The 24,340-nt window shown below is 50.5% G+C and overlaps 1 protein-coding gene across 14 annotated transcripts in view; it reads left to right on the forward strand.

Moving 5' to 3' along the window:
- Window positions 1-24,340, forward strand: part of KATNIP (katanin interacting protein) — a 198,444-nt gene that overhangs the window by 150,703 nt on the left and 23,401 nt on the right. For 13 of the 14 annotated variants that reach the window (XM_065559886.1, XM_008162544.4, XM_065559885.1 and 10 more), the window contains 4 exons: window positions 4,091-4,248; window positions 4,744-4,808; window positions 8,573-8,683; window positions 19,385-19,524. In XM_065559886.1, coding sequence (XP_065415958.1) covers window positions 4,091-4,248; window positions 4,744-4,808; window positions 8,573-8,683; window positions 19,385-19,524 — 474 coding nt within the window. Of the gene's footprint in view, window positions 1-4,090; window positions 4,249-4,743; window positions 4,809-8,572; window positions 8,684-19,384; window positions 19,525-24,340 lie in introns of those variants that run through there. The other variant, XR_010591157.1, reaches the window with a different exon arrangement.

Below are 24,340 nucleotides of genomic sequence, written 5' to 3' on the forward strand. Positions count from 1 at the left end.
CCACCCCAGACACACCAAGAAATCTGTTATCTACAGCCAGGCACTCAGATGCCATAAAATTTGCTCCAAAGTGAAAGGGGGGTGAGTTTAGTAAAATTGCCACTATTTCCCATTGTTTCCAATGGGACTGAAGCCACAGGCTACCCTCAGAAAACTGGCCCCCATTTCATTAAAAAGTGTGCTGTCAAATTTCTCAACCACCAAATGGACAGTGTGTGACATCAGGTGATCAAAATATGTGAAATATGACCAAAAAGTGGAACACCTGTTTTTTGTTACATGTCACATACACCTTAGTTGGCAGATTAAAACTTGCCTAAGGATATTTTCTCACTGTGTGAATTAAATAAGCCTTTTTTGTAATTTTTGGAAAATCACAACTTCTACAGTGCAGCCATCAGGGAACCCGGTGTGGGTCACAGCAGAGTTTGAACCACAGACCATCACATTCCCAGCCTATCTTTCTAACACCTGAAGTGCAAGAATAAGTGTTGTTCTCTCAGTGGAGCAGCCACTAGAGGGGAAAGTGACATGTACCTGTTTCCAGTGGCTTAAGTAACTATTTGCTAGTCAGCTGTACAATACTGGGTTCTAGTCCTAGCACTGGGGTGGGGTGGCCTACTGATGATTAACAGTATCAGAGGGGTAGCCGTGTTAGTCTGAATCTGTAAAAAGCAACAGAGGGTCCTGTGGCACCTTTGAGACTAACAGAAGTACTGGGAGCATAAGCTTTCGTGGGTAAGAACCTCACTTGCATCTGAAGAAGTGAGGTTCTTACCCATGAAAGCTTATGCTCCCAGTACTTCTGTTAGTCTCAAAGGTGCCACAGGACCCTCTGTTGCTTTTTGATGATTAACAGGATAGCTTTTCACATTGGTTTGTCAGTGTAGTTGAGACTAAATTCTGTCAAATTACTGAACTGGATTCTATTCCCAGCTGTGCTAGAAATGAACTTGTGCAATTCTGCTACTTGATTGGTAAAATGGGACGTTTGATACTTGACTGCCTCCTCAAATAGGTGTTTGAGGTATGGCTCAGTAATAAGGGCTGTAAAATGCACACAAATATAAGCAGCAGTGAGTAGAATAGGTGAGATTTCAGCCTGGGCTCTCCTGGCTCCCAGGTCAGTGCTCCTTCCCTTAGGCTAAAGTATATTTTTTGATTGGACTCTATCTCTCTCTCTCTCCTCTCCAAATTGGGAGCCTGATTCAACTGAAATGTAGTACATCTAAGAGTGCTGCTTGCCATCTGACTGTAAGGCTGTACCAACTCAAGATGGCTACCTCTTTGCTCTTTCATTTCCAGTGGGGCTGCAGCCAGTGGCGTAGCCAGGTTTTAAGAGCGGGGGAGCAAACATAAAAAAGGCGCCTCCCCCTTGGCTCCTCCTCTGGCCACGCCCCCTTTGGCTCCTCCTCTGGCCGCCCCCCCTTTTGCTGGCTCCTCCAGACCCATCTATTGCCAGGGCCCTGCAGGCACCCAGGAGCCCCCTGCACGCACCCTGACACCCCCCCGGGCCGGGCCAAGCCGCGGTGGGGTCCGTGTCCCTTTAAGAGCGGGGCTGGGCTGAGCCAAGCTGGCGGGGGGGTGGCTCCACTCCCTGCTGCAGGCTGATGCCAGATCCTTGGCTGAGAGCCCCGCTCGTCTCCTGCACCAGCTCCAGGCGGGGCTTTGCTGCGGCTCCCCCCGGGCCGGGCCGTCCCCTTCACCTGCACAGTAGGGGCGGGTTGCATGAGGGCAGGACCTGGTGCCATCCGCCTGGCGGGCCCTGGGGGGCACCGGGCAAGATGGGGTGTTGCGGGGGACATCAGGCAGAGGGATGGGGCACTGGGCCCCGGGCTGAGCTCTCAGTCTCTTCCCCGACTGGGGAGGGCGCAGGGTCCTGCTGGGTCTCCGCGGCCTTGCTTGGCCTTGAGGAGGCGGCGGCAGCTCCGTGGAGCTGGTAGTCCGGCCAGCGGGGCTGCTGAACGCCCGCTCCTCCATCTCTGCCTCACCCCAAGCACAGAGCACGCCAGGCGCGAACCCCATCCCAGGTTAGCCCTCTACTGGGGTCGAGGGCTGAACAGGCCCGGCAGGACAGTGCGGGGGCTGCTGGAGCCTGGAGGGGGAAGCTGGGGAAGGGGTGGCACGGCCTCAACCCCCTGGGGCTGGGGAGGAGGCAGAGGGGCGCAAGCTGCAGCAGGACCTCAGCCCCCCGGAAGAGGGGATCTGGGGCCAGCCTGGGGAGGCAGGAGCAGCCCCGGGAGTGCTGGGCGTGTGCAGGTCAGAGCCCCGGGAGAGCCCCAGCCCCGTGGCGGGCAGCGCTGCAGAGGAGGAGCCCACGGCGGGCGAGGGGCAGCTGGCGGGCAGATCCCCTCTCCCCGGCAGCTTCCTGCTTCCCTTGGCCCGGAAGCAGGAAGCTGCCAGGGAGAGGGAAGCTGCCCGCCAACTGCGGAGTGCTCGGCTGCCACGCCCTGAGCCGCCGCAGGAGGCGGCTGCGGCGGCGATGTTGGGGCCGCGTGGGGCGCGATGGCCGAGGAGCCGGCCCCTTTGCTCCTCTGGGCGCACCCGCCCCCCACCCCCCCACAATGGCTCCTCCGGAGTCTGGCCTTGCTGCCCCCCCCCTCCACTTGCCTGCAGGACCCCAGCAGTGGCCCAGCAGGCGCCGCTTTTGAAAAATTTGCTGAGGGGAAGCGGTGCTTCCCCTGAACCCCCCTAGCTACACTACTGGCTGCAGCTACAGGCTGCCCCCAGAAAAGATGTCTGCCATCTATGTTTTGGCTAGGAAACTGTGGGGAGATAGTCTGTGACACAATCCTTGGCTATGCTGGAGAGCAGTAGAAAGAGCTCCCCTGAGAAAGAGGTTACATGCTGCAATGCTGGGGCTCCGTACTGCCAACCCTCACTATTTTGTTGTGAGTTGTGTGATATTTGGTGTGTTTCTTAAGGCCCCCGTCTCTGGAGTCGTGTGAATACATCTGAATTTGAGCTATCATTTTTTAGGAGGACATTTCTAACACTCTTAGTTGTTGGGAAGAGCCAGGAAACATGACACCAAAGGCTAAAACTAGAAGGCAACTACCAAGAGCACAGCTATGTTATTTCCCTGCATTCTGCTCTCTTTCCTCTCACTGCAAGCATCCCTGCTCCATCAATATTCCTATATACATGGCAAAAGTTGACATGGAGAGCATCACTATCTCCTCTTATATATCTCCCAGAGCCCTTCAACACTTGCTGTATTAAAAACCAAAGAAGTTCTGTAAACAAAAGCTTTCTTCAAAAAGATAAAGGTTGGTAGGTGTGACATCCCCCAGTATAAACCCAAACCGCAAACAGATTTTAAAATTACTAAAATAACTGCAGATCTGACAAAAAGTGGAACTATAAACAGTCACTCCTCAAACATTCAACCTTGCATTCCAGAGCACAAAGATAAACTCTCTTCCTCTTAATTCTGAGGTTAATCAGTTCCTTCTTATTACAGGTGAAAGCAGTTCCTTAAGTTGCTACTAGTTTGTATTTTGCTGATGCTAGTAAAACCAAATTTACTAACTTTAAACAGCAATGTAACAACAATTTAGGGGAAAGTGATACTTACCTTTATTAAAATAAAATCTTTTACTTTTAAAATTCAAATTTAAAATTTAAAAACACAGCACTTCTATCGAGAGCCTATATACATTCAGACAGGCTCAATAGTGATCATAGCAGTGTCCCATAACTTACTTCCTTGCCTTTTAGGTTTGGTGTTGTGGGATGTCACTCTTAACCAGCCTCGGCCCCTTTTAAATGAAGGGGTTTTTAATGGAATTTTACTAGGAATTAAAATTAGCATATTGGAGGCTAAGCTCTGAGTGTGAGCATGCTCATTGTTCCTGGGAATTTTTATCTCAATGACATTTTGATTTACACTTCTTGTGTCACTAGTGAGGTATATGTATTTTACGCCTTCTTTTTTGTAAGAATTCAGATTCCAATGAATTTGTCAAAAGGGAGATGAAATAAGTTCAATACAACAAAAGTATCTTTAATAATTAAATTGTTTCAGCCAGTGAAATTAACATATTTGTATTAGATCCATATGTTTTAAAATAAGGTGTTCTTTCCCTAGGCTAAGGTTGTCCATGTCTTGCTGGATGGACACTGTATCTCCCCGCCAGAGGGCTTTCTTATCCGAAAGGGACCAGGCAACTGTCACTTTGACTTTGCTCAAGAAATTCTCTTTGTTGACTACTTGAAGCCCCAACAGATTATCAGACCATATGGGAGGTAAAATAGAATGTTTTTACTATCTAAACCTTACATATTCTCTTACCTATTCCTTGAAGGTAGTCTGTTTGGATGGGCCTCCCTGAAGCAGATGCATTATGAAGTGCATGGATACAAATATCAAGTACTTTGGGCATACTTTTTTAAAATTACAGGCACTTAAATCTGCCCTCAATTGTGTGCCTAATTTTCACATGTGCTTACAAAGACTGTATGTGCAAGTGGCCAATTAGATGCACAGTGAACAATTAGCATGAAGAAATAAATGTGTGTACAAAATAATGTGGAGTTCTGCACTCAGCTGTGAAAATAAGGCCCTCTTCTTCCTGTAGTTTCTCAGAGAATTCCTGTGCTGAAAGCAGATGGATACATTCTCCAAATTCACTGGTTTGTTTTTGTTTTCTGTTTTTGTTTTTTGATCATTTTTTGGTGGAGAGTGTCTGTTCTTTACTAAATATGTCAGGATTTTAAAATTTTTCTTGTGTATTTTGGCAGAACTGATTCACGTGGGATGGAACAAGCTAGTATGGACTATGAAGCACCATTGATGCCATGTGGTTGTATCCTTCCCTATCATTTTCTCACTTGTATTATTATGTATAGTATCTTGTGATTATTTTTATTATTATTATGGGTATTGCAATTCTGTTCTTTTTGGTCTCCCTGAATACCTCTCTCTTGACCCCAGCATTTTCAGAGTTCCTCTATAAGGCTTTGTTTTAATTTAAGTGAGGTACCTAAAGCATGTGAGAGGCATCATTAAAATACAAATAAATATAAATAGCCTATACAATGAAGCATGAATATGTAACCCCAGCTTCAAACTCTCCACTGGCTCCGCCTCTAATTCAGGATCAATTCTAAAAACTGCCTCTTGTTTTTATAAGCCTCCATACAGAATAAAGCTGGATACGATTTAAATAAGAAGGACAAAAACTAGTGACATGAATGTAAGTCAGGACGTAACAATGATTTGTACTAAACTATGTTAATTGTATATTTTAAACTCAATTTTCCCGAATAGAGAAGTTGGATTGGGAACTTCTTTTCTCTCTCTATCCAAGTGGAAAGAAGAGGACATTCAAAGTAATTGAGAGACAGTGAATTCAAAAGCGATAAAAGGCAATATTTTTTCACACAAACTCATTGCTCCAGGATGTCACTGAGGCAAAGAAGTTAATGAGATTCAAAGAAGGATTGGACATTTCCACAAACATCAAGATTATACAATGTTATAACAGTAAACACTAAAAACAAGGTTTAAAAGGCTATAAATCCACCTGCTTCTCAGGGCTCAAGCCTCTCTCTGTTAGTGGTTAGGAGAAGTCCCAACCAGGACTATTCTGTATGCTACCCAAGATCCATAAACCTGGAAATCCTGGATGCCCCATCATCTCAGGCATTGACACTCTTACAGCAGGATTATCTGGCTATTTGGACTCTCTCCTCAGACCCTAGGCTACCAGCACTCATAGCTATCTTTGAGACACCAGCGACTTCCTGAGGAAACTGCAATGCATTGGTGACCATCCTGGCCACCATGGATGTAGAAGCTCTTTACACCAATATTCCACATGAGGATGGACTACAAGCTGTTAGGAGCAGTATCTCTGATGAGGCCACAGCACACCTGGTGGCTGAGCTTTGTGACTTTGTCCTCACCCACAACCATTTCAGATTTGGGGATAACTTATACTTTCAAGTCAGTGCACTGCTATGGGTACACAGCATGCCAACATTTTTATGGCTGACTTAGAACGCTTCCTCAGCTCTTGTCCCCTAGTGCCCCTCCTCTACTTTCACAACATTGATGACATCTTCATCATATGGACCCATGGGAAGGAGGCCTTTAAAGAATTCCACCTGGATTTCAACAATTTCCACCCCACCATCAACCTCAGCCTGGACCAGTCCACACAAGAGATCTACTTCCTGGGACCTACAGTGCAAATAAGTGATGGTCACACAAAAACCACCCTATACCTGAAACCTAGTGACTGCTATACTACCTACATACCTCCAGCTTCAATCTAGGACACATCACACAATCCATTGTCTACAGCCAAGCCCTCAGATACAACCGCATTTGCTTCAGTCCCTCAGACAGAAACAAACACCTACAAGATCTTTATTCTTAAAACTACAGTACCCACCTGGGGAAGTGAGGAAATAGATTGACAGAGCAAGACGGTTACCCAGAAGTCACCTACTACAGGACAGGCCCAACAAGGAAAATAACAGAACACCACTGGTCATCACGTACAGTCCCCCACTAAAACTTCTCCACAACATCATCAACGATCTACAACCTATCCTGGAAAACGATCCCTCACTCTCACAGATCTTGGGAGGCAGGCCAGTCCTCGCTTACCGACTGCTCCCCAACCTGAAGCAAATACTCACCAGCAACTACACACCACACCACAGAAACACTAACCCAGGAACTTATCCCTGTAACAAACCTCGTTGCCTACTCTGTCCCCATATCTACTCTAGCAACACCATCAGAGGACCCAACCACATCAGCCACACCATCAGGGGCTCATTCACCTGCACATCTACTAATGTGATATATGCCATCATGTGCCAGCAATGCCCCTCTGCCATATACATTGGCCAAACCGGACAGTCTCTACGTAAAAGAATAAATGGACACAAATCAGACATCAGGAATGGTAACCTACAAAAGCCAGTAGGAGAACACTTCAATCTTCCCTAGACATTCAATAACAGATTAAAAGTATCAGAAGGGTAGCCGTGTTAGTCTGGATCTGTAAAAGCAGCAAAGAGTCCTGTGGCACCTTATAGCCATCCTTCAACAACAAAACTTCAGAAACAGGCTTCAAAGAGAAACTGCAGAGCTACAATTCATTTGTAAACTTAACACCATTAATTTGGGCTTGAATAGGGACTGGGAGTGGTTGGCTCACTACAAAAGCAATTTTCTCTCTCTTAGTATTGACACCTCATCATCAACTATTGGAGTGGACCACATCCACCCTGACTGAATTGGCCTTGTCAACACTGGTTCTCTACTGGTAAGGTAACTCCCTTCTCTTCATGTGCCAGTATATTTAAGCCTGTATCTGTAATTTTCACTCCATGCATCTGAAGAAGTGGGGGGTTTTACCCACAAAAGCTTATGCCCAAATAAATCTGTTAGTCTTTAAGGTGCCCCCCTCCCCCCCCCCCCCCCCGAGTCCTCGTTGTTTCTGTGGATACAGACTAACACGGCTACCCCTCTGATACTTAGGAGATGCATATTATCCCACATCTGCGTACTGTGGGGTTTCTTGCACTTCTGTGGTAAGTATCTGGCCCTGGCCACTGTTGGAGACAGAAGTCTGGACTTGATGGACCCTGGCCTGATCCAGGATTGCAATTCCTATTCCCAGTTACTATGTGGGTCTGGGATTAGTCCAGCACAAGGACGTAAAAGGATGATGCAAGGTCTTCAAATCTCACTTAGTGCAAACTATTTAATCAAAAGTCTGGTGGCTGGAAGTTCAAGCTAGACAAATTCAGATTGGAAGTAAGGCACAGTTTTTTAACAGTAAAGGTGGTTAACCATTGGAACAATTGACCAAAGGAAGTAGTGGACTCCACATCACCAGGAACTGGATGTTTTTTCTAAATGCCATGATCTTGTTCAATCAGAAGTTATTGTACTTGGCATAGGAATTACTGGGATAAATTATATGGTTTGTATTATGAAAGAGACAAGACTAGATTATCATAATTGTCCCTTCTGACATCAGAATCAGTGAATCTGTATACCAATTAATTGTATCCCATATAAGCTGTTAGCTAAATGGGCTTTATAGTTACCTGAATCCTCTCCTGAATTGCAAATCAGAGTACCCGTGTCATGTATTTGTGCATAGCTTATTTAGTTTCATAGTTAGTTGGCTCATCATGTGACCCGCATCTAGGGAAGACTGTGATGTTTGAGAAAAAGAATATGTATGGTATTGTGAATGCAGATTATTAATTAGAGAGAAGACAACTTATGGTAGAAGCAGTCTAAGTCAAGGAAGGAATATTTGACCATTATGACAATGAATTAGTGAAAGTAATAAGAGAATGAAAAAGAATAATGCAAGATGTTACCGATGTAAATAAGACTGTAGAAAAAAAATGTATGATGTACTAAATAATGTGTGCCCCTGTAATTAAAGACAGTATCATGATGCGTACACACAAGTGGGCAGAGCAAAGGTTGCACAGCCATTTCTTCACCTTAGAGATTTAATATTCTCTTATAACTTTCTTCTGAAATAGAAAAAATGTTGGAATCAACATTTTCCTTAATAACATCTTTCAGTTATTTTCCAGTTTCAGCTTCTAACGAGCTGGGGTGATCCATACTATATTGGTTTGAATGGACTAGAGTTGTATAATGAACATGGAGACAAAATCTTACTCACTGAAAACAGTATCCTTTACCAGACTGAGTTTCTTTTTCTCTTTCAAATGCACTCTTCAGTCCTTGATGGACCCTATCCTACCATCATCTGCTGACCTATACAAAAAGTGCAGTATTACCCCTCCTGACTAACTGCTGTGATTGCTCTTGAGTTTTTGGTGATATTTATTGAGGTACAATTTCATAATGTTGCTGCTTCAACAAGTGGCCTCTTCACATTCCTGCCCTTGGGATGGGCCTGGCAATGCAGCTTGGACTGGTGGAGCCTTCTCATAGTAGTGTCCATTAGAGCAGTGCTTCTCAAAGCCAGTCTGCCGCTTGTTCAGGGAAAGCCTCTGGCAGTCCGGGCCAGTTTGTTTACCTGCCGCATCCACAGGTTCAGCCGATTGCGGCTTCCACTGGCCGCGGTTCGCCACTCCAGGCCGATGGGGGCTGCGGGAAGGGCAGCCAGCACATCCCTCGGCCCGCATCGCTTCCTGCAGCCCCCATTGGCCTGGAGCGGCGAACCGCAGCCAGTGGGAGCCGCGATCAGCTGAACCTGCGGACGCGGCAGGTAAACAAACCGGCCCGGACCGCCAGGGGCTTTCCCAGAACAAGCGGCTGACCGTCTTTGAGAAGCACTGCATTAGAGCATTCTCATGGCTCCTCCTGCCCCTCCCCTCACTGTTCTTGAATGTTCTGAAAGCAAAGCTATAGAAGGGAGTGGTGGGTTCCAGCTGCCTCAGTTCCTTACAACCACAGTAGCAGACGGACCAGGAATCTCACCAGCTTGAGCTGACCTGAATTTGTTGGAACAGATTGTTCTTCTTCGAGTGCTTGCTCATATCCATTCCATTAGGTGTGTGCGCGCCACGTGCACGATCGTCGGAAGATTTTTACCCTAGCAACACCGGCGGGTCGGCTGTGGAGCCCCCTAGAGTGGCGCCTTCATGGCGCTGAATATATACCCCAGCCGACCCGGCGCCCCCTCAGTTCCTTCTTACCGCCCCTGACGGTCGTTGGAACTGTGGAGCGCTGCTTAGCTGTTCTCCACTCTCCCTAGCTTAGTTAGTCAGTCGCAGTTATAGTTATAGTTGTAGTTCTAGTGTTTGTAGTTAAATAGTTAAATAGTTTTAAAGTTGTTCTAGTTGTTATTGTAGTTCAGGGGATTAAGGGGGTCGTCTCCCCCTTTCTCCCCCGGCCGCGGGGCCGGGCTCATGCCCAACGCTCCCGGCTTCAAGCAGTGCGCCTCCTGCGCTAAGCCTATGCCCACGAGCGACCCGCACGACTCCTGTTTGAAGTGCCTGGGAGAGTCCCACCAAACAGATAAATGCAAGATCTGTAAGGCCTTCAAACCAAGGACCAAGAAGGAGCGGGACTTTCGGCTCAGGCAACTCCTGATGGAGGCGGCACTTAGCCCGGACACTCCTTCTACGGGCCAGGCTCCGACGCCTAGCACCTCGGTGCGCAGTGCCCCGGCGGCACCGGCTATGACGACCACGCGAGTGGCGTCAGACAAGCCTCCCCGGCACCGGACCTCGTCGGCACCGCAAGCACAGCAAGTGCCTCGGCGCCGGTCATTATCCCCAGGGCATAAAAAAGCCCATAAAACGGGGACATCCGTGCCGAAGACGCCGGCTCCCCCAGTGCCGGGGGTAGAGCCGCGTCCGCCGGTGGAGCAACGAAAACAGGTGCCTCCAGCACCGTCGACTCCGGCGCTGAGGCCGTTGAGTCCGGTGCAAATAGCGTCTCCACCGAGGCCGGCGGTGATACAGTGTCTCCCGTCAACTCCAGAGACCTTCGCGGCGGCGAGAGACTTGATAGCTCTCACGGAGCCGGCACCGCCTCAACCACCGGCACCGACTGCACCGTTGACTCGCCCGGTCCAGTCGAGAGGGAAACCTGCCTTGATGCGCCCTCCATCACAAGGGCTGGAACCTCGGCACCGATCCAGGTCCCGAAGCAGGTCCCCACGCCGCTCGCAGTCCCGGCACCGAATATCGTCTCGGCACCGGTCGTACTCGCGGCCAAGATCTTCTTCGCGGCACCGCTCTACGTCTCGGCACCGATATGATCGTCGGCACCGATCAACGTCGAGACGTAGTTCTCGGCACCGCTACGGTCGACGCTCGACGTCGAGGGGCCGCTCCCGGCACCGGGCATACTCCAGGTCCTCGTCGAGGTCCAGATCCGACTCCCGGCACCGATCGCCGGCACCGCGCAGAGATAGATCATCCCCGGACCGGCACCGTGCGGCACCGCAGCCCACGGGGATCGTTTCATCTCTCTCGGCACCGCCATGGCCGTCAAGATCGGTGTCTCGCTCCTCGGAGGACCTGTCGAGATCGGCATATCCCCCTCAAGGGCAAGCTGAGGAACGAAACTTGGGCCATTGGCAGGAGATGGCAGAGGACCACTCTCATGGACCATCTCACTGGTCGTTTTGGACCCCGTGGGCGTACCACCAGGAGCAAGGGGCTCCAATACCATCGACCTCTCGCTCGGGTCACTCGGTCAGAAGGGCCCCAGAATCCACCATCTCTCGGCCTCCGCCAGGAGGCATGGAGGCTTCCGTGTCCACGCCACCCGACACCATGGACCCAAGTGCAGGTGATGCTCCGGCCCAAGAGCAGGGGGATCAGGACCCCCCCTTGGATCCAGTACCACCGGAGGCATCCTCCTCCTCCTCTCCGGATGAGGCAGTGGCGGGCACTTCATGTACGGGTCCCCCTCCGATAGATCTTCGGGCTCACCAGGATCTCCTGCGTAGGATGGCCCGTAATATGGACCTGCAGGCGGAGGAGATAGTGGAGGTGCACGACCCGATCGTGAATATCCTTGGAGCGGATGCCCCATCGAGGGTGGCGTTACCCCTGATCCGCACGATTCAAACGAATGCGGATACGATATGGCAAACTCCTGCCTCTATTCCACCCACAGCGAGAGGGGTGGAAAGGAAATACTTTGTCCCGTCTAAGGACTATGGGTACTTGTATGCCCACCCCCAACCGTGTTCACTGGTGGTGGAATCAGTGAATGCACGAGAGCGCCACGGCCAGCAGGCTGCAGCGCCTAAATCAAAAGAGGCTAAGCGGCTTGATCTGTTTGGCCGTAAGGTTTACTCAGCCGGAGGGCTACAACTTAGAGCGGCAAACCAACAGGCGCTACTGAGCCGCTACAATTTCAACTCCTGGAACTCTATGGGGAAGTTTAAGGAGTTGATTCCCCAAGAGTCCAGGGAAGAGTTTGGAGCCATGGTAGAGGAGGGCAAGAAGGTGGCTCGGACCTCCTTGCAGGCCTCCTTGGACATTGCAGACTCAGCTGCGAGGACCCTGGCTTCGGGTATCGCTATGCGCAGGATCTCCTGGCTTCAGGTTTCGGGTTTGCCTCCGGAGCTGCAGCAAACCCTACAAGATCTCCCCTTTGAGGGTCATGGATTGTTCTCAGATAAGACGGACTCTCGCCTGCAGAGCCTCAAGGACTCGAGAACAATCATGCGCTCCCTGGGGATGCATGTTGTGGGCCCTCAACGCAGGCCATTTAGGCCGCAGCCTCAGCGCTTCTACCCCCCCCCGCCTCGTCAGAGACAGGACTCGGCCCGGAGGCGAGGGCGAGGTGGTAGAAGAAGGTGGACCGGCCCCCAACCCGGCCAGAACCAAGGGCCACCTAGACCACCTTCAGGCCCCAGACAGAACTTTTGAAGGTGCGGTCGAGGACGGCGCCCCAGTCATCCCCCAGGATCCAGCCCCCTCCTTTCGGGATCGCCTCTCCCACTTCCACCGTGCTTGGTCCCTTATAACTTCGGACCGTTGGGTCCTCCGCACGGTGGAGAGGGGATACGCTATCCAGTTTTCTTCAATCCCCCCCTCCTCCCCCCCTTCCCCGTCCCTCTTCAGGGACCCTTCTCACGAGCAACTTCTTATTCAGGAGGTTTCTACGCTCCTGGCCATGGGGGCCATAGAGGAGGTTCCGATAGAGTTAAGGGGCAGGGGATTTTATTCCCGTTACTTCCTGATCCCCAAGTCCAAAGGAGGTCTGCGACCCATCTTGGACTTGCGCGGACTCAACAGATTCGTAGTAAAGTTGAAGTTCCGCATGGTCTCTTTGGGGGCCATTATCCCTTCTCTCGATCCTGGAGACTGGTTCGCCGCCCTCGACATGAAAGACGCATACTTTCACATCTCAATTTACCCACCTCACAGACGCTTCCTGCGATTCGTGGTAAACGCGGTGCACTACCAATTTGCAGTCCTTCCCTTCGGCCTATCCTCGGCCCCACGGGTGTTCACGAAATGTATGGCTGTCGTGGCAGCGTACCTTCGTCGACAAGGGATACAGGTGTTCCCGTACCTAGACGACTGGCTGGTACGCGGTCGCACCAAAGAGCAAGTTCAAGCTCACGCCCACATAATAGTGCACACATTCAACGAGTTGGGCATCCTGCTCAACAAGGACAAATCCACTCTGGAACCTACCCAGAGAATAGAATTCATCGGCGCAGTCCTAGACTCCAGACGTGCACAAGCCATCCTGCCAGACAACCACTTTTGTACCATCACGAGCCTCATTCAAGGGCTCAGGGCCTTCCCAACTACCACGGTGAGGTCGTGCCTCACCCTGCTGGGCCACATGGCTTCCTGCACGTACGTAACCAGGCATGCCAGACTTCGGCTTCGCCCACTCCAGACCTGGGTGTCATCGGTATACCGCCCACATCGGGACAGCCTGAATATGGTGGTCACGGTCCCGAACTCGGTCCTGACCTCCCTCACCTGGTGGCTAGATCACAGTGTGGTTTGCGAGGGGATGCCGTTTCACGCCCCACAACCCTCTCTGCACCTGGTCACAGACGCTTCATCTCTGGGTTGGGGCGCCCATCTCAACGAGCACCATACCCAGGGCCTGTGGACTGCACCCCAACTAGCCCTGCACATCAATGTTCGGGAACTGATGGCGGTGCGCCTGGCGTGCCAGGCATTTCTCAACCTCCTACGTGGCCGCTGTGTGTTAGTTCTCATCGACAACACCACGGCCATGTTTTACATCAACAAGCAAGGAGGAGCACGTTCGTCCATTCTATGCCAAGAGGCCATTCGCCTGTGGGACTTCTGTATCGCCCACTCAATCCACCTCACGGCATCGTTCCTCCCTGGAGTCCAGAACACTCTAGCGGATCGACTCAGCAGGTCCTTCCAGACGCACGAGTGGTCTATCCGTCCGGACATTATACATTCCATCTTCCAGAGGTGGGGGTTTCCCCAGATAGACCTGTTTGCATCCCGAGACAACAGGAAGTGCCACGTGTTCTGCTCCCTGCAAGGTCGAGCTCCGGGCTCCCTCTCGGATGCGTTTCTCCTTCCCTGGAAAGACCACCTGTTTTACGCCTTCCCTCCGTTTCCTCTGGTCCACAAGGTACTGCTCAAATTGCGCAGAGACCAGGCACAGGTAATTCTGGTCGCTCCAGCGTGGCCGAGACAACATTGGTACACCACGCTGTTGGAACTCTCGGTTCAGACACCGATCCCGCTTCCATTGTATCCGGATCTCATCACGCAGGACCACGGTCGGCTGCGTCACCCCGACCTGCAATCACTCCACCTCACGGCGTGGCTGCTCCATGGTTCACCCAGGCAGAGCAGCAGTGCTCGCACTCTGTCCAACAGATTCTGCTGAGCAGTAGGAAGCCCTCAACACGGACCACATACTTGGCCAAGTGGAAGCGGTTCTCCTGTTGGTGCGAACAACGAGCCACGTCCCCGTTACAGGCACCTATCCCTCTCATTTTGGAATATCTCCTCTCCCTAAAACAGCAAGGGTTGGCGATATCTTCAATTAGAGTTCACCTGGCCGCTATATCGGCCTTTCACCCAGGGGAACTCGCGTCCTCGGTATTCTCTAACCCGATGGTCGTTAGATTCCTCAAGGGCTTAGACCGGATGTACCCACAACAACGTCAGCCCGTTCCGACGTGGGACCTCAACCTGGTCCTCTCCAAGCTCACAGGTCCTCCATTCGAGCCACTGGCCACCTGTTCACTTCTGTACCTATCCTGGAAGACAGCCTTCCTCGTAGCCATCACCTCAGCAAGGCGCGTTTCTGAACTCAGGGCGCTTACATCCGAGCCCCCTTACACAGTTTTCCATAAGGATAAAGTGCAGCTTCGTACACATCCTGCCTTTCTCCCTAAGGTGGTTTCTCCTTTTCATATCAACCAGGATATATTTCTCCCGGTCTTTCATCCTAAACCACATGCTACTCGCCAGGATCAACGTTTGCATTCTCTGGACGTACGCAGGGCCCTGGCCTTCTATATTGACCGCACAAGGCACTTTAGAAAGACGACGCAACTCTTCGTTGCAGTGGCCGACCGAATGAAAGGCTCACCGGTCTCATCACAACGCCTATCCTCCTGGATTACGTCTTGCATCCGGACTTGCTACGACCTGGCAGGTGTATCAGTACCACACCTCACCGCTCACTCCACGAGGGCCCAAGCTTCCTCGACGGCTTTCCTGGCGCAAGTTCCGATCCAGGACATTTGTAGAGCTGCGGTTTGGTCGTCAGTCCACACGTTTACAGAACACTATGCACTAGTGCAGCAGTCCAGGGACGATGCCGCCTTCGGATCAGCGGTTTTGCACACAGCAATGTCTCACTCCGACCCCACCACCTAAGTTGGGCTTGGGAGTCACCTAATGGAATGGATATGAGCAAGCACTCGAAGAAGAAAAGACGGTTACTCACCGTTGTAACTGTTGTTCTTCGAGATGTGTTGCTCATATCCATTCCAAACCCGCCCCCCGTCCCCACTGTCGGAGTAGCCGGCAAGAAGGAACTGAGGGGGCGCCGGGTCGGCTGGGGTATATATTCAGCGCCATGAAGGCGCCACTCTAGGGGGCTCCACAGCCGACCCGCCGGTGTTGCTAGGGTAAAAATCTTCCGACGATCGTGCACGCGGCGCGCACACACCTAATGGAATGGATATGAGCAACACATCTCGAAGAACAACAGTTACAACGGTGAGTAACCGTCTTTTCCCAGTGCCTGCTTATTGACCTAATTATCTATTCAGTTTAGTTAGGCTAGAGCTGTTCATTTTGATTATTTAATTTATTTTTATTTTAATTATTTTACTTTTATTTTTTATTTTATTGGCTCGTGTGCCTTGGCACAGATCCACAGTTCCAAACCACCACCAAAAGGAAAGAAATCAGGATTCAAGAGGTGAGCTTCTTGAATGTGGTCAACAGCATTGGGCTTTTACCATGGTTACATTGGTCTGAGGCAGCCTCTTGCTCTCTTGGGGAGGAGCCTCCCTGGCTACAGCCAGACACAAGCACATCTCTCAGAATTAAGACTGTCTTTATTCAAGCTCATCTCTCTCTCAGGATTTCTGAATACTAAGAACGGCACCCTTTTTTTCCTACATCTTTTAACAGCTCACTCAGCATCCCCCATTGATCTTCTTCCTGCACCCAGAATATTTTTAAATGATCTTCTGGACCACAGAACCACACAAGTTTTCATTATTCTTCGGGGTAGGTACCTTCATTTTAGTAGCACAGTGGCTGGGGCTTTGTCTTGCAGTTTCCTCATGGTCCCATGTTTTTATAGCTCTAGCAGGGCAGCTCTTATTTTCAGCTGACCGTTGTACCTCCTTCACCAGCCTGTTCTCCTTCTGTATAGCGTTACTCTGCAATATTCCAGCTCTTTTTGTAGGGTGGCCACTTCAGCCTTTAGGTCCTCTAGTTCTTTACCCTTCTCCAAGTCAGACTTCAACCCTTGCTTGACATTAAGCTGGTTCTGGGGTGCAGTTAGCTCCTTCTATAGTAGCGAAGACTGCTGTTCTCCAATCTCCTTTTCAGCTCTGTGGCGGGTTAGCCTCTGCTTCCACTTTATGGCTTGCACTAAGAACCTTTCCCGTGAAGAGCAGGTCTCAAGGATTTCAGCCCAGTTCCCATCAGTCGTAGCAGCCTTCTCCTCCAGTTCCCTCCAGCCCATTATTATATAGGACTGCTGAGTAACTGAGGAGTCTACTGACATTATTGCAGCTTCTTCTATGTACTGGTTCTTGGTGTTTGTGCCATGGGATTCCCAGTCCTTTGACAAACAGCCAATTTTCCTTCTTAGAAGGCTTTTCTGGAGCTTTGAGGGGTCAAACAACTCCCCTGTATCTACACCAGCCTGCCACTAATCTACTTCTGGGCTCAGCATGTGCGTGCAGGTCTCCACCCATGCTTTAGTGTCCTGGTCACACCATCTTTCACAGTCCTGGACCAGTTTTCCCTGCAACCCAGTTTCTTCTGCCACAGTGTGTAGGCTAATGCTTCATTGGCAAGTTTCAGGAGCTCACTAGCCTTAGCCTCCAGCTTCTTTTACCTCTGGGTAACCCACTGCTCCAAGGTATGATTGACATTCAAACTCCAGTTTCTGCTTCAAAGCTTCTTCCATTGTTCTACTCAAGAAAAGGATCTCTCTCCCTTCCTTTGTACTTTTCCTTCAGCATATTCCCTCACATCTCTGCAGTGGGAGGAGCAGTTCTCCAAAATTAGCAGTCCTTCTGACTTTTGTCCTGGTTGAGATCCCTAACTCAAGATTTCCATTTTCTTCTGCTCCTCCACACATGTGCTCCTTTAGGGTATTCTCACTCTCTAATCCAGTGGTGGGCAACCTGCGGCTCACGGGCCACACGCGGCCCATCAGGATAATTCACTGGCAGGCCGCAAGACAGTTTGTTTACATTGACTGTCTGCAGGCACGGCCACCCACAGCTCCCAGAACCCGCACCCTCTCCTGCATTGGAAGGCTGAGATTTTTTTGATGGTCTCAAAGCTTTGGGAGAACCAAGGATTTAAACTTCTGAAATTGATCCAAGATCAGGAAGACTTTTCCTAAATCTGTCTTGAAAACAGCTTGTGGGTGAGTGGTCCCTGTAAAGGACTCTGGAACCTCTTCTCCTGATGGATGATAATATTAGAATATGGTGTCTTGATGAGCATGGCAGACTGTTCCCCTTGCTGAGGAAGGATTTATTTATCTGCAGACAAAAATACTGCATTACTTATTACAAAACTACAAGCCAATGTAAAGTTAAGGCATTTAATATTACATATTATCTACTTCTTTGTCCAGAGACACATGTCACCTTACCACTGGAACAGTACGTCATAGTAAATAAACTCTTACTTTTATCAGAAGATCATTCAGGCAGCGATAGATTTGAATCTTGAAGCTACAAACATCTCTGAGCCTATTCACAGAGGTGTGGTAACAATAGTGGCTCAAGTCAGAACCAAAGAAATTCATTTGTTCCCTTATCTAATTGTCAAAGACAAGATATAGTACTGAATTGGAACAGGCAACAAACACTGACATCAGGGTGCTGTTATCTTTCAGATTTATGCTAAATCATGACAAGGGCAGCCTCACACCCACTTATTCGCTGATGTGCCTGGGATTACTCATACAGACTACCATAGGGAAAATAGTTATCAAAACTATAAAGGTATGGCACTCTAGATCCAAAGCTCAAAGAGATCATAAGAGCCTGCTCAGACCCCTGGGATGATTATTTTTTCCATTGACATCCCCTGACCCAGGTTTCACATGAGGAACCTTCACAAGTTCATACTAAAAAACTGGGGTTCGACACAGAAAAGTATGGAGAGGAAACTCTCATCTGTGAGGATGGAACTGTGTTATGAAGTCAGAGATACCTACTTTGAAATCAGTGGGAGTTAGGCATATCTAATCCATGTAGGCATTTTCAAAAATCCCAATAGGCTCCTAAATACTAGGCCAGACATCCCCTTTTCCGTATGCTGGATATGTCCTTAGGTAGTGAGACTGCTGCACCTATTCCTTGCCGGGTCAGGCATTTGCCTCCTTTGCTTATGGAGGTCCAGAAACTCCTGGCACAAAACTGAATTACACCAGAGTTTTGTAACCATTTCTATAAAGGAATATTAGGCATGGGAATGGATACAGACCAGTGGGCTAAATGTAGTGAGAAACGTAAGGGAATTCAACAACAACACTGAAACAGTGAAACAACAGCACAGTCCCTTCCCCTGCCTCTGGAGGTGCCCAAAACCTTTAGCTCCTTCACCCGAGGCCTCTAATCCCACTGGTGGGACACATAAAGTTGAGCTACACTAGCCTGGTGAGGTGTACTGCTCTCTGGTGGCTGCTCAGTCTGAGCCTCCAGCCTGGTGGGGCACTGCTTTTTGACTGCTTGGTCATCACCTGCCCTCGGGACACTAGCAAATCTGAGTCCAAATTGCTCACAACTTGTCCTTCCCCCCAGACTCATGCATACCCACACCAAGGGAAACACAATCCTTCCTCCTTCCACCGAAGCCCCTCCCCCCCCACACACATACTACAGCCAAGATGGTACCCATACCCCAGTTCCTCCGAGCTGGCATGGACTCCTCTGACCTTTTGTTCCTATAGGCCATTGATCCTCCAGGACTTAGCTGCTCGCACTTAGGTGCCATCTGCTCTGGTTTATTCCAATACCTTTGAAAATCTGGCCCTAAATTCTTCAATTAACTGACAAAGTCGCCAATAAGTGTCTTCTAATCAGCCTAGCTGTAGGAAGGATTTTATAATCTATACTGCTAAAGAGAATACATTTATCACAAAGTCTGGTAGAAAAAACATAAGTTGTAAAATGATGGTGTTTTTGATTCTTCCTGTTTGGTTAGTTAAGCTTAAGTTTTGTTTCAGATATTGCTGCTTTTCCAGACAGTGTCAACATTTTAGAGGGTGTGTGTGGAGATATCCGAACTCCAGATAAACTCATTGACAGAGTTAATGACAGTGGTGATGGCAGACACATGTGGCTTGCACCAATTCTTCCTGGTTTGGTATGGCTACTTTTCTGTTTTCATCTCTTCCTTACATTTGAGTGCTCTGTATGTGTCATGTGTGCAAAGATATAGATATACAAACGTGTGTGTGTATGTGTATACTTTTTAAAGTGAGGTTCATGCCAGTGTAAAGTGCTGGACTGACACCTTTCAAAGCGAAATCCTCTGTCTCTTGAAGTGCTACAGTATGGACAACAGCAATGCAGGTTTCCCCACACTGTGACCCCCCCGTGCCTGCACTCTGACATGGAGGCATCACTTCTAGCAACAGGGTATGTAGATCCTTAGCCTATCAGCTGAGACTACCAATAAGGGAGGCAGATGTGTGTGTCTTGTGCAGTGGACACCTGTCCACTGAGAGTTGGGCTCAGAACACCAACTCATTTCATGTAAACCGATGCTCTGTATTGAAAATAGTGAACTAGAAAGGACAGGCGCAGTGTTCCATGTCCCAAGGTTCTGAGTAATCCATCCCCTTCTAGTAGCATCATTTTAAATTTGTGTGTGGTTTCTAATAGGGAAAAGAAGGGAAAAGGGAAAAGAAGATAAACCAGACTAGTTCTGGCCTACATTTAACTTTTGGGGATGAACCATTTTGCACACCTGTATCATGGTCGTTTACATTTCTCCACTTAACCTTTCAGAATTAGGAAGGTTAGAAGTTTCCAAAGAAGGTCTAACATGAGATCTGATGTTGGCTATTGTGTTGGGAAATCCTGACTTAGGGCTTGACTACATTGTGGGTGACCACCTGTCCCGAATTGGGCAGGACAGTCCTGAAATGCAAAGTTCAAATCCTGGTCCCGAACTGAATGACTACAGGACAGCCTTTGTCCTGAATTCCCTGCAGTGCTGCTCCACACCTGCCCCAGGCTCAGGGATGGCACTAGTCTCTTTCCAGTAAGGGGGGCTGAGGTGGGCCTTTATCCCGCCTCACCGCGAGGCCCTGCCCCTGCTCCTCCTCTTTCCCCTGAGGCCCCGCCCCCTGGCCAGGCTGGAAGCCAGAGCAGGGCCATGGTAAGAGCTGTCCAGGGAACCCAGGCCACTGTGGGGAGCCCCGGACCCTCCACCTGCCCTAGGTGGGGTGCTGAGGTGTCAAAAAGCAGCCTCCAGACCATGTCTCCACCCCCAGGGGCATGCTGCCCAAGGCAGGTGGAGGATGTGGGGCTCCCCACAGTGGCCTGGGCTCCCTGAGTGGCTCTTACCATGGCCTGGCTCTGGCTTCCAGCCTGGCCAGGGAGGCGGGACCTCAGGGGAAGAGGAGGGGAAGGGAGTGGGGCCACACAGACTGGTGGGGATCCTGCATGTAGGGTTGCCAACTATCTAATCACACAAAGCTAAACACCTGTGCCCAGACCCTGCCCTGATGCTCCACTCCTGCCCCGCCCCTTCTCCAGGGCCCCACTCTGCTCACTCCATCCCCCTCTCCCTCCATTGCTTGCTCTCCCCCACCCTCACTCACTTTCACTGGGGTGGGATGGGGGGTTGGGTTTGGGAGGGGGTGTGGAGTCTGGGCTGGGGCCGAGGGGTTCAGAGTGTGGGAGGGGATTCTGCGCTGAGCCTGCGGCAGAGGGTTGGGATACAGGAGGTGGTGCGGGCTCTGGAGGGAATTTGGGTGCAGGACGGGGGGCTCAGGGCAGGGGGTTGGGGTAGGGGGTGTGGTCTCTGGGAGGGATTTTGGGTGCAGGAGGCTCTCATGGCTGGGGCAGGGGGTGGGGGTGCAAGAGGATGCGGGGTGCCAGCTCTAGGAGGGAGCTTGGGTGTGGGAGGGGGCTCAGAGCTGGGGTAGGAGGTTGGGGTGCGGGCTCTGGCCGGGCGGCGCTTAACTCGGGAGGCTCCCGGTCAGCGGTGCAGCAGGGCTAAGGCAGGCTCTCTGCCTGCCCTGGCCCCGCACCGCACCCGAAAGTGGCCGGCACGTCCCTACAGCCTCTAAGGAAGGGGCAGGGGGCTCCGCGTGCTGCCCCCGCCCTGAGCACCGACTCCACAGCTCCCATTGGCTGGGAACTGCGGCCAATGGGAGCTACGTGGGCGGTGCTTGCAGGCAGGGGCAGCATGCGGAGCCCCCTGCCCCTCCCTCAGGGGCCGTAGGGACGTGCCAGCCGCTTCTGGGTGCGGCGTGGGGCCAGGGCAGGCAGGGAGCCTGCCTTAGCCCTGCTGCGCCACCAGACTTTTAGCGGTCTAAAATCTCCCAGATTGGCTTCAGTAGCCTCTGGGAGACAGAGCCCAATTCCGTGAGACTCCCAGTGAAACAGGGAGGGTTGGCAATCCTACCTGTATGTGTCTTGCTTTTGCCTTTTGAAAAGGTGGTTATCCTAGTAATGTGCACTACTGGGGTGTGATTTGTAAAGTGCAACAATTTGCCACGCAGTAGTTGGTCTGTGTAGGCCCTGCTGGTGTGTGTACCAGCAGGGCTTACACAGACCAATTACTGTGTAACACATTAGTCCTCTTTAGAAATCACAGCCCCATTGTGGACAAGCCCTCTGAATGTTAAAAATTACGATTATAAATTTAAACTGTCAATTAATGAGAAATTTCAAAAACAAAAAAAGAAAACAGCTTGGGAAATTATACGAACAGCATTACGTGTTGCAATGCAGTGGATATAAATGAGGTAATGTTTCCAGATACATAGAAACTCTTGGATATCTGCATTTCTTGGGATAATGAAAAGCACGAGACTAATTGAAATACCGGACTCTTGTAAGTATGCAATACACCTGAAATGCCACAGCCATATGGATGTTATTCCTTACACAATTGCCTCTTCTCCCGGATGTGCTCTTTCTTCAGTAAATGCTGTGCAGTGGAAACCTTTTCCTGACTTCTTTGGCCCCAGACTTTGCCTTCATGGCTGTGCCAAAGAATCTAGATTTCTTTGTAGCAGTGTAGTTGGTTGTGCTGGAGTACCACAAGATGGATGTATTTATTCCCTCTGGTGCATACATCTCTTTTGCTTTGGGACTGGAGTCTTGTTTCACAAAGCTCTTGGAACCTCCAGTTTGCTATTGGTGAGAGTATTATCTGTACCAGACACCTCTGAAGAGGACATTCCTCATAGCAATAGTTACAGCCCAGTCATAGTGAGGTACAGTCCAAGTGGCCAATTCTCTGTAAACTGTAGTCTATATGGGAAATGTGATGTGGGCAGTGATTTTATCCACGTTGTCAATCTCAAGTCATCTCTGTCTCCATCTCTTACAGGCCTCTATCCTGTTTATATTTCCCCAACTCTCTTGCATCATTGTTATGACTCACCAGGTGTTCATTCACCTGAATATATCTAATGGTACTTATCTAATCTAAAACCAGCATCCATTGCAGGCCATCTGTCTTTTTCAGAGAGTTTGCAAAGTTGTTACTTGAAGTTCTGGATGTACTTGAAACCAGAGTTGTCCCTCACTCATGTCTGATCTTGAAGAACAAAATTATGGTCACTTATGATGCTTTCTTGACTTGCCATTCAGAGCTGATGCTCATTTGGGCAATCTTGCAATCTCTGATCACCTAAAACTCCTCAGTACATCTTCTGAGTAGGTTGCACTGCTTGCTAATCTCCCACAAGTGGGAATACACAGAGGCCACTCAAAGAAGGGGAGGATTCTTACCAGTAATTGTTGTTCTTCTTCGAGTGCTTGCTCATATCCATTCCATTAGGTGTGCGCGCGCCGCGTGCACGATCGTCGGAGAATTTTCTACCCTAGCAACACCGGCGGGTCGGCTGTGGAGCCCCCTAGAGTGGCGCCTTCATGGCGCTGAATATATACCCCAGCCGACCCGGCGCCCCCTCAGTTCCTTCTTACCGCCCCTGACGGTCGTTGGAACTATGGAGCGCGGCATAGCTGTTCTCCACTCTCCCTAGCTTATTCAGTCATTCACAGTTATAGTTATAGTTCTAGTTGTTTATAGTTAAATAGTTGGTTTTTTTTTTCACTTGTTACTAGTTGTTATATAGTTCAAGGGGATTAAGGGGGTTGTCTCCCCCTTTTTCCCCCGGCCGCGTGGCCGGGCTCATGCCCAAGGCTCCCGGCTTCAAGCAGTGCGCCTCCTGCGCTAAGCCTATGCCAACGAGCGACCCGCACGACTCGTGTCTGAAGTGCCTGGGAGAGTCCCATCAAACAGATAAGTGCAAGATCTGTAAGGCCTTCAGACCAAGGACCAAGAAGGAGCGGGACTTTCGGCTCCGGCAACTCCTTATGGAGGCGGCACTTAGCCCGGACGCTCCATCAGCGCGTCAGGCCCCGGCACCTGGCACCTCGGTGCGCAGTGCCCCGGCGGCGCCGACTATTCCGACCACACGAGTGGCGTCGGACAAGCCTCCACGGCACCGGACCTCGTCGGCACCGCAAGCACAGCAAGTGCCTCGGCGCCGTTCATTATCCCCGGGACATAAAAAAGCCCATAAGACGGGGACCTCCGTGCCGAAGACGCCGGCTCCCCCAGTGCCGGGGGTAGAGCCGCGTCCGCCTGTGGAGCACCGGAAACAGGTGCCTCCAGCACCGTCGACTCCGGCTCCGAGGCCGTTGAGTCCGGTGCAGACAGGGTCTCCACCGAGACCGGCGGTGATACAGTGCCTCCCGTTGATCCCAGAGACCTTCGCGACGGCGAGAGACTTGATCACTCTCACGGAGCCAGCACCGCCCCAACCACCGGCACCGCCGGCACCGTTGACTCGTCCGGTCCAGTCTAGGGGGAAACCTGCCTTGATGCGCCCTCCATCGCAGGGGCTGGAACCACGGCACCGGTCCAGGTCCCGAAGCAGGTCCCCACGCCGCTCGCAGTCCCGGCGCCGGATATCACCTCGGCACCGGTC

The sequence above is a fragment of the Chrysemys picta genome, chromosome 10, assembly GCF_011386835.1.
Source record: "Chrysemys picta bellii isolate R12L10 chromosome 10, ASM1138683v2, whole genome shotgun sequence".
Taxonomy (NCBI): domain Eukaryota; kingdom Metazoa; phylum Chordata; order Testudines; family Emydidae; genus Chrysemys; species Chrysemys picta.